General features: G+C 43.6%; 1 protein-coding gene across 9 annotated transcripts in view; it reads right to left on the bottom strand.

The window, feature by feature from the left end:
* DHRS7B (dehydrogenase/reductase 7B) overlaps positions 1–13,349 on the bottom strand; it is a 56,522-nt gene that overhangs the window by 18,142 nt on the left and 25,031 nt on the right. For 7 of the 9 annotated variants that reach the window (XM_011378124.2, XM_023522110.1, XM_011378130.2 and 4 more), the window contains 2 exons: positions 7,653–7,831; positions 1,808–1,917 (listed from right to left, as the gene is read on the bottom strand). In XM_011378124.2, coding sequence (XP_011376426.1) covers positions 1,808–1,917; positions 7,653–7,831 — 289 coding nt within the window. Of the gene's footprint in view, positions 1–1,807; positions 1,918–7,652; positions 7,832–11,074; positions 11,096–13,349 lie in introns of those variants that run through there. The other 2 variants (XM_011378128.2, XM_011378126.2) reach the window with 2 other exon arrangements.

The raw sequence follows: 13,349 nt of genomic DNA, 5'->3' as shown, positions 1-13,349 counted from the left end.
CTCAGTAAGGAGCACAGGGTACGCCGAGGATACAATTAAATGGCTTAGGTGGGGCTGTGAGTTTGGGGAAGTGGATTTTCAGGGAGTCTTCTGTTATCCAGTTTGATGATGTCTCAGCTATGGCTGCACTGCATCTACACAATGGGGGCGGTGGGGGGTTGGGTCTGGGGGAGGGCTCAACAGAGGAGCAATGGACAGTGCCAGCACTTCTGCCTGGGAGAAAGCCTTGCTTCCAGCCCTCATTCCAACAACTCAGTGTCCCCCTGTAAGTCCCTGGTGTCCCCCCACCCCCCGAGCAGCTGACCTGGCATCAGTGCTCAGAGCGAGGAAGTCTGTCACCAGAAGTCTGTTTGCAGACATGACCCTTTTAAGAGAAGTCTGTGGCTGCCAGCTGCTGCTGCCATAGCCTTTGTCCCACTCAGCCACTCAGGACAGGCAGCTTCGTGTCCTCGCCCCATCCTACCTCCTCCCGTTGCAAGGCGATTTCTTATTGTTCTCTCTAGTTGTAAAGCTTGTTCATCTAGACTCCAGGTGACTCTGCTTGCTGTTTGCTCCGTGTTTTCGTCAAAACTTTGATGTAGTTCCAAGAAACTAATATATTATTGTATGCCAACTATAATTTAAAAAACTAATTGAATTGTACAATGTAAGTATGAGCACCTGTCTATTATATTTCAATAAAGCTGGGAAAAAAGTCAATAAGCACATGAAAAGATGTTCAACATCACTTGTAATAAGGGAAGTGCAAATTAAAAACCATAATGAGATACCACATCGTACCTCCTAGGTTGGGTATAATTTAAAAAAAAAGAAAAAAACCAGAAACTAACAAGTGTTGGCAAGGATGTGGAGAAACTGGAACCCTCATGCACTGCTTGTGGGAATATAAAATGGTATAGCTGGTGCGGAAAATAGTTTGGCAGTTCTCAAAAGGTCAAATATAAACTACCATATGACTCAGCAATCCCACTCCTAGGTGTAAATCCAAAAAAATTGAAAGCTGAAACTCAAACAGATATGTGTACACCAATGTTCATAGCAGCATTATTCACAAAAGCCAAAAGGTGGAAACAACCATGGTGTCCATTAACAAATGAATGTATAAACAAAATGGGGCATATACATACAATGGAATATTCTGCTAAAAAAGGAATGAAAATTTGATACATGCTACAATAAAAATTAATCTTGATGACGCTAATGCTTAGTGAAGTAGCCAGACAAATATTATATTTTCCCACTCATATGAGGTATCTTGAATAGGCGAATTCATAAAGACAGAAAGTAGAATAAAGGTTTCCAGGGGCTGGGGAGAGAAGATAAGAATGTATTGTTACTTAATGGGTACAGAACTTTCGTTGGTGATGACGAAAAGATTTTGGGTATAGATGGTGCTGACAATTACACACATTGTGAGTGTACTTAATGCCAGTGAGTCGTACACTTATAAATGGTTAAAATGATATTGTGTTATGTCTATTTTTCCACAATTAAAATTTTAAAAATCATTGTCAACCTGCCCTTACCCTCTCTTCCACAACAAAAAAGAGATGAGTAGATTAGCCAGGTAAAATGGGGAAAGGGGAGCAGTCACAGAGGGAGCTTACTAAATTCGCAGTGCTAAGTATGGAGTCGGAATTTGAACTGTATGATAGTTCCTCCTCAGGGCATGAAGCCCAGTTTCCTGTGGAGACTTGCTGTCTTTCCAATGCAATCTGACCATGTCCAGTAGCCCAGGAGTGGGCTACTATCTCAGCAGAGGATGGACTGCACCCCTTCCCTACAGAAAACATGCCCCTGGGCTCACCTCAGTGACTCGAGAAGCAGCAAGTTCTCTGGCAAGCTCTTCTAAGGCCTCCCTATTCCGGCCACACAGCACCAGCTTGGCACCTGCAGCAAAGAAGACTCTGGCACATTCTAAAGGAAGAAGAGAGAACCTTGGCAGCTGAGGAAATTCAATGCCTTTCTTCCCAATATAGTTCAAACTTACCCAATGTCTCAGAATATGTATTGTTTCTCCATGCTCCCAACACGCATGTGTTAGCCCCAGTTGGGGACCAGGTATGGAGCTAGAAATTTGAGTCCAGTGATGAGCTCTGTCATTGCCTTAGAGAGCTCATGTTCAGTGGTGTGATAGATATCCACTAGGCAAGAAGAAGGCAGGGACTGATGGACAGATTTGTTAGGTACTATGCTCAGAACTTCCCATAACCGTCTTTAGTTCTGAACAACCCCGTGTGCATTATCCCCATTTTCACAACTAAGAAAGCTCAGCAAGGTCAAGTGATGTGCCCAATGATCAGGCAGCACCTGCTATTGTGATGCCTTGTTTGCTAAGGCCTATGTTCTAGCACAACCTAGGCTGTTTCCCAAGTCACCTGAATACAACAGGTATATATCTACCAAGGATACTTAAAATGGTTCTGTAGAAACACAGGGGACACAGGACTCTGTTGAGGAGGGCTGGGGAGGCCACCGGGGCTGTTTTCCGGGGAGTGCTTGAGGCAGAAAGAGCAGAGTACACAGAGTGCCTGAGGGACCACAAACAGATACAGCTGGGGCAGAAAATGGAGAGTCTACCAGCCTTGCTAGTCTGGGAAATAAAACAACTGGATAGTAAAGAGTGCCTGTTGTAGGCATGCTGAGTGCCTATAACAGCAAAGGATTATAAAGGGCTGGCTGCATTTTAAAAGGCTCTCTACTGCTGGGTGGGTAGGAAGGGGATTGGAAAAGATCAGGCTCCACTGAGTCCACTAAAACGTTCAAGTGACAATGATGGGGACATCAACTAAGACAATGGTGAGGGAGAGTCCAGAACTATTTTGGGACCTCTATTAGTTAACATTCTTTTGTTGGCAAGAAAAGAGACTCAGCTTACACTGTGGCAAAGCAAAAAGAAGATTGATCAGGAGGATTCTGGGACAGCTCAAGAATTAAGAGAAAAAGCTGAATGGTCAGGACTTGGGAAGAACAGGAGTGGTGGCTGCGCAGGGCCTCTGGTAGGAGGAACCACACTCTCTCAATGCTAGCATGTTCTTTCTCCACTTCATTCCCCTAGCCTGGCTTCCACACAACATAGAATGGGGCTACAGGCAGCTTTGGGCTCCCATCAGCACAATCCCAGTGCAGACAGGAGAGGAGACTTTGACTTGTCTCATCCACACTCTGGTATCAAAATCCCAGTGAGGGACCTCAGGTGTAATGGGGGCAGCATCATTAGGACTAGCCCAGCAAAGGTCCCACATAAATCTCCAGATGTCAAGGAGAAGGGGCAGGGAGGGGAGACCACCAGAACCTAGGGGCTAACCTAAAGGGGAGAGGGAAGAAGCAGAGGATGAGGTCCTCTTATTTCTTGCTTGCCTTGCCCCCAAACATGTTCAGTGCCCTGAAAATTTACAGCTTATGAAAACCAGTACAGCCCAGGGTTCAAGAGAATGGACTAGACTTCCTGTGTTCAACTCCAACTTGGGACACTTATGGTTCTGTGATACTGGGTAACTTATAACCTCTTTGTTTCTCACTTTCCTCTTATGTAAGATGTAGATAAAAATAGCACTGGAACTGAATGAGTTCAAGTAGATACAGTAGTTGATACAAAGTACTATAAAGAGAAGTATTACAAAAGTGTTGTTTTTTTATTTCTAAGCTGCCTTTTTTAAATGTTCTAAAAACTGACTCTTGGTAAAAACTGAAATGCAAGGGCTTAAAGAAGCACTGCCTATCTTCTAGTCTTCCTCAAATGCTCACGAGCAGGTCTGCACAGAACCCTCAGCCTTAGCTGACAGAATCTTAGAGGCTAAGGCAGTTAAGTGGTGTATTAGTGCCCCCTTGGCTCACAGAAGGGACAGGCCTGCCTCAGGAGCAGCTTGGGGAGAGGTGAAGAATCAAGGTTGTCACTTCCTCTTCAGGTAGGGAGGAGGTAGTAGAGTCTAGGAAGGGTGTACTGGTCTGACAGCCCCTCTCTTACAAAAGTGTCAAAATTCTTTAAAGCTAGAAGGGTTCAAAACATGAGAGGATAAGAAATTCCAGCATCCTCCAGGAAAGGCAAGTTTTTTGACATCTGGATTGTCTTATGATGCAAAGCCTTCTCTTTTTACTCTATAGTGCTTTCTTTAGCTTCTCTTACAGCTTTTACTTTGCCATCCCCAGGCCAGCACCTCCCTGCACATGGATGGCGTTTTCTGGAAGGAGGTGTTAAGTGTACTACATCAATACATTTTCAGGTGTGCTGTATGCCCTTCTTGGAAGATCTGGTTGGTTTGTTCACTAGCTTATCCGGACAAAGGGCACAGAGAGAGCTGCAGCCCCTGCTCTGCCTGTCCCTGGGTAGTCTGATTGGAGTCACATCCATTACCCTGCCTGCCCTTCTCAACTGAGCAGCAAAGGCCTCAGGGACAGGGAGGTGGCAGAGGATGGGATGGTTGCTTTCAAAGCTAGATGCCAGCATTCCTGAAGCTAGAACTGCTCATCTGCTTTTACCAAATCATTCCCAAAGATTAGAAACTTCCAGCCCTCTTGGCTTCCTCACGTCATTCTGTACTGTCTCAACCAATACAATGGATATTTTGTGAGGTACCAATGAAGGGTACGGACACGCTGAACCAAAGGTTGGGGGAAGGCAGTATGGTGTATAAACAGCTTCTGGATATAGTCACCTATATTCTGCTTAAGCTTTGCTTCCTAGCAGAGCCAAAAAGGGAGGAAATGAAAGTTTGTATAGGGAGTGACAGAAATGAAAACAAGAGATTGGAAAAATTGCATTTTCGTTTCTTAAAAAAGCTGATACAGGGAGGCAGAAGGGTCAAGTGAAAAAGGAAAAGAGTCCTAAGGTACCATTTATCTAGAATTTCTGGATGACTCTCCAGTGCTGCCACACTCCTGGCTTGTAAATCAAGAGCATTCTTCATGACTTCAGGGCTTAGGCTGGCTAAAGTGAGCACCCAGAACATTCTGTTCCTTTAGTCAATGGTGCTACTGTTTTACAAGGACAAGCTCATGTAACTTAAATATACAAAATTGGAGACAAAAATAGGAGAAATACAGAAAGTTGTCTGAAGACATCTTTAGACATAACTCAAACCTCCCAAGTGGCTAACAGTGGGCAGAGCCACCAAGGTTAAGGCAGGGTCGGTCTTCCTTCTCGCAGACACTAAGGAGCAGCAGTACATCTTTGGCAGTCACTAACAGGGGGTGTTTGTACTTGAAATGGCCAGTCAACAATATGCTCCTATTTTATCTGGCTGGAGGGGAAAAAGATCTATGGAGTCCTATCCCTAAGATGTTAAATAGGGCAGAATATAAGCAGAGCGATTTGGAATTCAGAAAACAGTTGACATAGTATTATATATGCAAGTTTGTTTTTTTTTAAATTATATTTTCTATTCCCTTCACAGTCTTGGTGTCTGGAAGAAGAAATGTAGAATGATAGAGAACAATATCCTTCTCAAATGTCTATATACCTAACCACCTGTAACTCCACACCTTTCCATTTTAGCCAACTCTCAAATACTCCTCAAAGACTTTTTAAAAAATGCTTCTCTCTGAGATTGAGAAGCAGCTGCTGACTACCCTATATATAGTAACTGAGTAAGGACAGAGGACAAACTATGGCAAAGGGCCTGGAGGCAGCTGTCCCCATTAACGTCTGGATATCTAAGGACAGACCCAGGGTTCACTTCCCAGAGATCTCACCTAAACATTAGAGTGGCATACACATGAATCCATGCTACCTAAAACCTTCCCAAGTTCTCCCTGGCCAACTGCAAGCCACTTACCCTGCAGACAAGGCCCCATCTGCTCCTTTGTGTTCCTGCAACACCCAAGTGCTTACCAGCACCTGCACAACTGTGCTGCTCCCAGCTTTGGGTTCAATTGCAATGCCCTCCCTGCTAGCCCACCATTCCTTTCCCCTGGCCATCTCCCCCTTAGGTGAGACAAGACTAAGTCCTGGAGTCAAAGAGATATGGGTTTGAAACTTGGCTTTACGCTTTCTGGCTAAAGTCCTAGGGCAAGTCATACCTTCTCTGAATCTTAGCTGTAAGGATAAAGTAACATAAAGCACAAGCCAGTGCATATAAATGTGCCTTCCCTCTACCAGGCCTGTTTGGGAACATCTATTACCGAAATGGCAATATACTGAGATAAGTCCTTGCCTCTTTCCATCAGACCATGAACTCCTTGTGGGATAGGACCCTGTCTTTCATCTGCTTGTCCTAGCATTTGGCTCAGAGCCTTGCATATGGGAGATGCTCCATCAGTGATAGCTGCACTGTCACCAACCAAAAGATGCAGCAATGGTTGGTTTACCATAATTCAGGGCTCCTCTCAGCCTTCTTCCATGAAATTGAGCTCAAGTGTGGATAATGTACTGGTGTGGTGTGGTGCGTGTGCAGATGCTGAGAAAGAGGGCAGAAGGTTCCATGCCACATGCCTGCATTTGCCCTTTGCACACTCTGCTATAGGAGAAGAAAACTCCTCTTCTTCCCTTCTAGGTTCAATGGCTGGACTAATAATTAAATTGATGTAAGACAGATTAACAGGAGAAAAAATTTTAATTTTGTACATATAGGAACCCCCAAAATATGAAGCTCTGAGAAGTAACCAAAATAGGCAGCTTTTATACCTTTTAGAAGAAACAATAACTCTGTGAAGAATTGACAAGACAAAGGGTTTGGGCTTTGGGTAGTAAATTAGTGAAGAAGTAACACCGTTTGTACAGTCTTCTCAGCTTCAATTCCCTCTCTCTGATAAGGATGCTTTCTACCTCCTGGTATGGGGACGGCCTTTTACATAGAAGAATTATTTCCTGCTTTCAGGAGAACAAAGAAGGGTCAGAATGTCCTTCCTGCACTTGCTGTTTCTTAAGTAACTTTAATTCAAAACAATCACTATGCCAAAGCAGCATATTTGGGGATGACATATATCACTCCTCTTCACTGCCAAAGTCAATATACATGTTTGAAAGGGAAATAATGGCAGCTCTACAAACTCATTTGTATTGTGGGTGAGGGATGACTGACTCCAGACCTATGTCCCAGCATATCATTCCTGGGACCTAGAAGCCCATTGCATTCACCAAATTACCATGGAATTAAATTGGAGAACCTGGTTAGCTGAGGCATCACCTATTCTGTTTCCGCCCCTGCCAAAGCTGTGCCCAGGGTACAGCTGGAGGCATGGCTCAGTGAGGGGAAGGTGTGGAGAAGGTGACACCAAGGCCATAAATCAGGGATGCTGGCTGAATCCAGGAAAAGATTAGCTTTGTTTGGTCCTCACAAAGGTAATTAGTTGTCCATATTTGAAAATTGGGAGGCTTCACATAAAAATCCCTATTTCAACAACCAGCTGGAGCTGAGTAAGGCTGCCCCCTCAGATGGGACATATGGTCTCTAGTTTGCCATGTTCTTCTTCACTGGCCTTTGCCTCCCAACACTGATGCTGAAAGTCAGGGGCCATGTCTCATTGCACTTAATGCACTTAAGCTCTTGTTTCTTCCAGCTGGACCAAGGACAGTGACATATTCTTATTCCCAAGTCACCCAGCCTGCTTCACTTATTTGCACCTGTGCTGGTGGTCCCTGTACATTTAAGCTGCTCCTCAAGCCTGGGGCCAACTTTCCTACCCCCCGTGACAGCACTGCCTCCAGGACTCACCTCGCCCCAGTCCTGAAGTAGCACCTGTAATGATCACCACGGCATTCCGGAGGTAGGCCTTCATGCGCATGTGCTGCAGCAGCTTGAAGAGACTGAAGATTCCCACACAGCCAAACAGCAGGGGCAGGATGGCTGTAGAGGTGATAAAATCCATGACCCTCACCTTCAGCAGACTCTTTCTAGGAGAACCAAAATCAAATAATTAGTGACAAAATGAGAGAACTCAAGAAAGTTACCAACCCTCTTCCTCCTAGTCTGACACAGATCTCAGATGTCTCTTGTGTGGACTATAGCTCTGAGCCAAGCAAGTCTCTTTCCAGGCACTGTGTATTATACTGATACTCAGCATTATGGAACTTGTTTTCCCTCACTCTGTACTGACATGAGCAGACAGGGAAGGCACAGATTTCACAATGCTTCTCAGAGGGATGCCGTGAGCCAGGACAAGCTGAGATGGTCATTTAGCTTAGGAACCAGTTATCTGGTAAGTGTTACAGGAGACACTAGCATATTGGTACTCACCTTATTCTCCTTCAGAAACCTGTTTTGAGGGACTTAAGCAATACCCATTATCATTTTCAATTCCTAGGTATTCATGAAACTATAAAGTTTAAAAAATAAATAAATAAAAGGAAAAAGAAAACAATACCAATCCTATACTTCTCCCTGAGCAGATGGATATTTCTGAGTGGGGTATTCCCTAGATAGGACCCGTGATGGCCCACAAATGTACTCCTGATCATAGGCCTCATGGATACCCGAAGAGAATTCAACACAGTGGAGCTGCCCTTTGCCAAGTATGGGCACTGACACAGGCTGTTAAGTGGGTCACCCTGTAGTCCACTAAAGCATGTTCTCACTTAGCATTCACTGGTGAGCTATAGTCAGCCAGATGAAACCAAGAGGCCACATAAGTGTTTATGCAACAGTGTGCAGTCAATTCTTAGGAAACATATCCACTTCTTCTACAATTGTCTCTAACTTCCTTACTCCTCCAAGCCTCCCTCATTCCTCTTCATTCACATATATCTCTATGCTTAAAGCAACAGCTAACAGAGGAGACACAGGCTTAAAGGTCAAGGGTGAGCTAGTGAGGAGCAACAATGTCTGTCACTTTGAAAGAAATGTCTATAAGGTCACTTTACAGGTGGGCTGAAGTCTATTACACAAAGGTCTACACACCGTCCACCTTCGGGTATTATGAGCACAGTAAATCCTCTTCAGGAAGGAAGAGGTTGGAAACCAAGAGCGGAGTTCCTGTGAAACAGCCTGAAGCTTCTAATTATTCAACAGATTGGGAGTAACTATGTAAAACCCTCACCCACTTACTAAATGTACTAAACTCCATATACTTAAAAAAACATTTTTGCTTCTTTTCCCATGACAACAACAACTCTGTGAACACCATGAAGCCAGAACCTGCTGAATCCCACTACGGATCCACCTACCTCCTGAGTTGCTTTGATCCTAAAGTTTAGGTTCAGGCTGGGCTGTGCTGATCAAAACTAAACTGTTCCAAGACAAAAGTGTTCTGCTTTGATTTGAACTGTCAACTCAACTAGTTTAATATTTAGTTTAATTTTTTACCTGCCTTTCCTATTTCACCATAAAAAAATCAACAATATTCTTGGACAAACATCTGTGAAAATGACTTACTCAACCTCCACTCAATCTACTTCTGAAAAACCCTCAGCTACGTCTGCTAAGTGTATACATTTCCCTCTCACCCTGCATTGTGCCAAGCATACAGTAGGATGAACTGATAAAGTGGTTTCTAAAATGTCAAGTTCTTTACCAAGGTACTAATGGCACCATCCCTTGCCCCCAACAGGAAGCTCAGGCCAGCAGTTCTGTCCTACAAGCGAGGCAGAATCCCAGGGTCTAGATGCTAGGACCCAAGGATCCTTTGTCTGGTACCTGGGAAGTATTCAAAAATTTGGTTTAGAGCAGGCATCAGCACCTCTACCAGTCTGTGGGACTGTGGGTGCTGCCTGGGGGCTAGCATAGGGCCTGAGCCCCTGAAGAATGGCAGGGTGTGCAGATGTTTTCTGGGGGCAGGAGGAGTGACTACTGGGGGGCAGGAATAATTGCCAGTTCGTTGGGTGTAGCTTTACCTGAAAGTTATAGCAATTAACAGAAAACGCAGGTAGGCCCCAAGGTAATTATACCTCAAAACTTTTATGTAATAAACTTGGGCTGGGGCGGGCAGGATTTCCATCCAACAGTATGGTTATTTGTGAAGAGCTTTTTTCCCTACTGAAATCCCAGATCTTTATACTAGGCAGGTCTGAAAGTGGACTACCCTGCCCAACCCAGAACCACTTGGAGGCCAGCTGCTGCCTAGGATGACCATGGGGGTGGGTATGCTACTCATAAAAATACAGCAGGGCTCAGCCTCTGGGCTGGGGCCCAGAGCTCTATTAGGTCAATTGGGTGGAAAGGACTCTGCAGTCATCTAGACCAGAGGCCTGCGGAGTCTGCCCATTTCAGACTTATAACCTTGGGCTGAGCCAGAACTCCACAGAAGGCTATGCCCATCTGCTTTATTTTCGTATATCAAGACTATGGTGCAATACACCTAAGTTAAGAGTGTAAAGGAAGAAAGTCCCATCACAGGAGAGTGTTACTGGGGCCTTGGCAGCCAGAAAGTTCATCGGTTCTCACTGTGACTTCAGAATTTAGCTGCTCCCTTATTTTCCACTGAGAGGTTCTTTAAACGGGCTTTCAGAACCTCAAAATAGAAACAAGACTACCACCCAGAAATCAATTGAGCAGAAATGTCACCTTTTATGCCATCTATTCCATTCTTCATCCTTTAGTCAAAATTCTACATTACATTTCACAGATAAAATCTGTTCCTAAGATTCTTTTCTTCTGTCTTGCAATTATAAAACAACAACAACAAACTGCACCGTCGATAAAAACAAATTGTCAGAATCTACTTAGAAACTATACGGAAATTAAACCACTGACAACCACATCTGAAAATCAAAGGAGGGTATCTAAAAACCCTCCAAAGTTAAAAACTAATAATGATTTCAGGTCTATAAGAAGGATTAGTCATGAAATAATTTGCCATGTTATGAACAAGAAAATCAGGCCAAAGGGCAGAGAAGGTGTCCAGCTGGAAGGCAGGATGCTGAAATCACGCGGCAAGGAATGGCTTAGTATTACCAAGAGCAGTTAGGATTCTATTCCCACACACCTACACCCACTCATATTTCACAATTAATGACCAGGTTGAAATAGCTGGTCTTTTAAAGGTGACATAAGCTATGGGTCATGCCTATACCTATTTTCAGAAAGTAAAAGCAGAGTAAAGTTGTTTTTGTTGTTGTTGTTGTTGCTGTTGTTTGATATAAAGCACATGAAAAGCAGCTGTTAAGGCTATCTTCAACTGGAAAGAAAGAACAATAGACTACCTTAGATGGCAACTATTGTGCCAGTAGTGGGTCCTGGTGCCAGCGTCTTCTCTGGTCTTTTGACATAGGGTGAGTGACTTAGACTAGAGGCCAGAGGATACTTTCATGTCAACAGGCCTTTCCTGGAATGCTGGAATAAGCCACAAACAAGTAACCTGTAGGTTGCATTTTAAGTTGCCAGCCTTAGAGCCCCCAGTTTAAAGGAATACAGCCTGTCATTAGTAAAAATAAAACCAAAAGGAAAGCTGGAGACTATTTCAGACAAAGCTCCTGAATGTCCAGTCCTGGGAAGAGCAATCACACTGAGGTGAGTGCTACTCTCCAGTAAGATGCTAAGCACACACTGCACAGCAGCCCCAGGCAAGGAGAGCGGGAAGAGAGGGGCCAAGCTCAGCTCCAGACCCTGCAGTGCAGGCTATCAACACAAGAACAGGGTGCTGGAGGCTAACCGTTTATTATGAGCTTAAGTTTTAGTTGAGTTTTTAAAAATAGCACTTACAAATGGAAACCAGAAGACTCCTCAAAACAAAACAGCACTTATGATGGCAACGAAGATACCCTGACTCAAAATTTTGAGTTTCTAATTTGCTTTATAAAACGAATTTAGTTTTATTAGATGATGTCAGAGTGATATCACCCCCTTTCCTAGAAAACATATAAGAGGTCCATGATCCTGGACAGAAAATGGACAGTGCAGAAAAAGCACCAAGCTGGCACTGGGGAGCTGTGTTCAAGTCCACCCTGTCAGGCACTTGCTGTGTGACATGGCAAATTTACTCTATATCTGCAATTAAGTGTCCTAATTTCAAAATGGGGATGACTATTCCAATGAGAAAACATATGGGAAAGCCCTTTGTAAATGCTAACATCTTAACAAATGTGCTGCTGACTCATAAAAACGACTGAATAAAAGCCAAGTCCCAGAGAAGATTTCAGAAATGAACTAAGTAATGGGAGCTAAGCTGGCAGCTTTAAGAGCTATTCATGTTTTAAGTACGTTTGGTAAAAAGACCAAACTTATTACTTTATATCCACATCTCATATACTGTGGATCATTTCAGGTCCTGGCTGTCACTTGCTGTTCCATTCGACTACTTACCAAGTGCCATCTAGTAGCAGACAATGCACTAGGACTGGGGTGTAAGGTGAATGAACAAAGTAGACAATGGTTTCTGACCTCACAGAGTTCACAGCCTAGATGGGGAGACTGATAATAAATAAATACAAAAATTAAGTGATAATAATTGTGATAATGAAAAAAAAATTATTGTAAAACCACAGACTGGTGGCTTATCTAAAGGACAGGCCTCGCCTGAAGCTTTATTTCAAAGACAAAACAATTCAAAACACTATGTGGGCCACACAACACACAACCTGGCCCAGGGGCAGTTGCTAGTTTGTGACTCCTGAATTTTAGATTATTACCGAGTTTCTAATAGGAACTGTACACAAGTATCAGTTTCAGAAACCTAAGAACAAAACAAACTATGCATCAATTGTTCCAGGTTCTGAGGTGCAGTAAAAATAGAGGAAATAAATCACTATCCTCATGGAAATGACATAACAGTGGGAGAGACAAAAAATAAAAAATAGATAAATAAATTGTACATTAGAAGGATTCTAAGAAGATGGTGGAGTAGGAAGCACTAGGAATCTATCTCTCCACCTAGACAACGATTGCCCTGGCAGATTTGTCTGATACAACTATTTTGTAATTCTGAGTCTACTGAAGGCTTGCAAATTCCAGGAGAAGGCTTGGATGGTAAATTGTGGTTAATTTCAATCAATTTCAACCATAAACACAGTAGCAGCTATAGACAGCCCACCCCAGTAGCAAGCAGCTGTATACCAGATCCTGTAGCAACTTGTATACAGCTTGCAGGAATGAGTGTGAGCAAAAAGAACTCTAAATATTAGGGAACCATGCTCCAATTACTGATGGCTTCTTCTTAACACAGAGAGGCAGACAAAGAAGCTGGCCGCCATTGTTGCTATGTCTTCCCCCACTGTTGCATGCCCTTCTTGCTCGTGCTAAGAGACTGCCACGGTATTTAAAGGGCCAGCATCATTTTATCCTCCCTTCATTTTCTCTTTATCCCTAATGGGAGCCAGTAATTAACGACTAGAACTTGAAAAAGCACCCAAATATTTGGAAAAAAATTGAAGGTGACTATGCATACTCAGTCGAAGGCACAAGCTGAGAAAAGACCTGCAAAAACCTTAAGTTTACACACCAAGCTGACCCCTGGCACAAAGCCCACAAAAATTAAAAAAA

The sequence above is a fragment of the Pteropus vampyrus genome, unplaced genomic scaffold (assembly GCF_000151845.1).
Source record: "Pteropus vampyrus isolate Shadow unplaced genomic scaffold, Pvam_2.0 Scaffold331, whole genome shotgun sequence".
Classification (NCBI taxonomy): Eukaryota; Metazoa; Chordata; class Mammalia; order Chiroptera; family Pteropodidae; genus Pteropus; species Pteropus vampyrus.
Note: the sequence above shows the minus strand (reverse complement) of the source record. Positions and strands in the feature narration are given on the sequence as shown.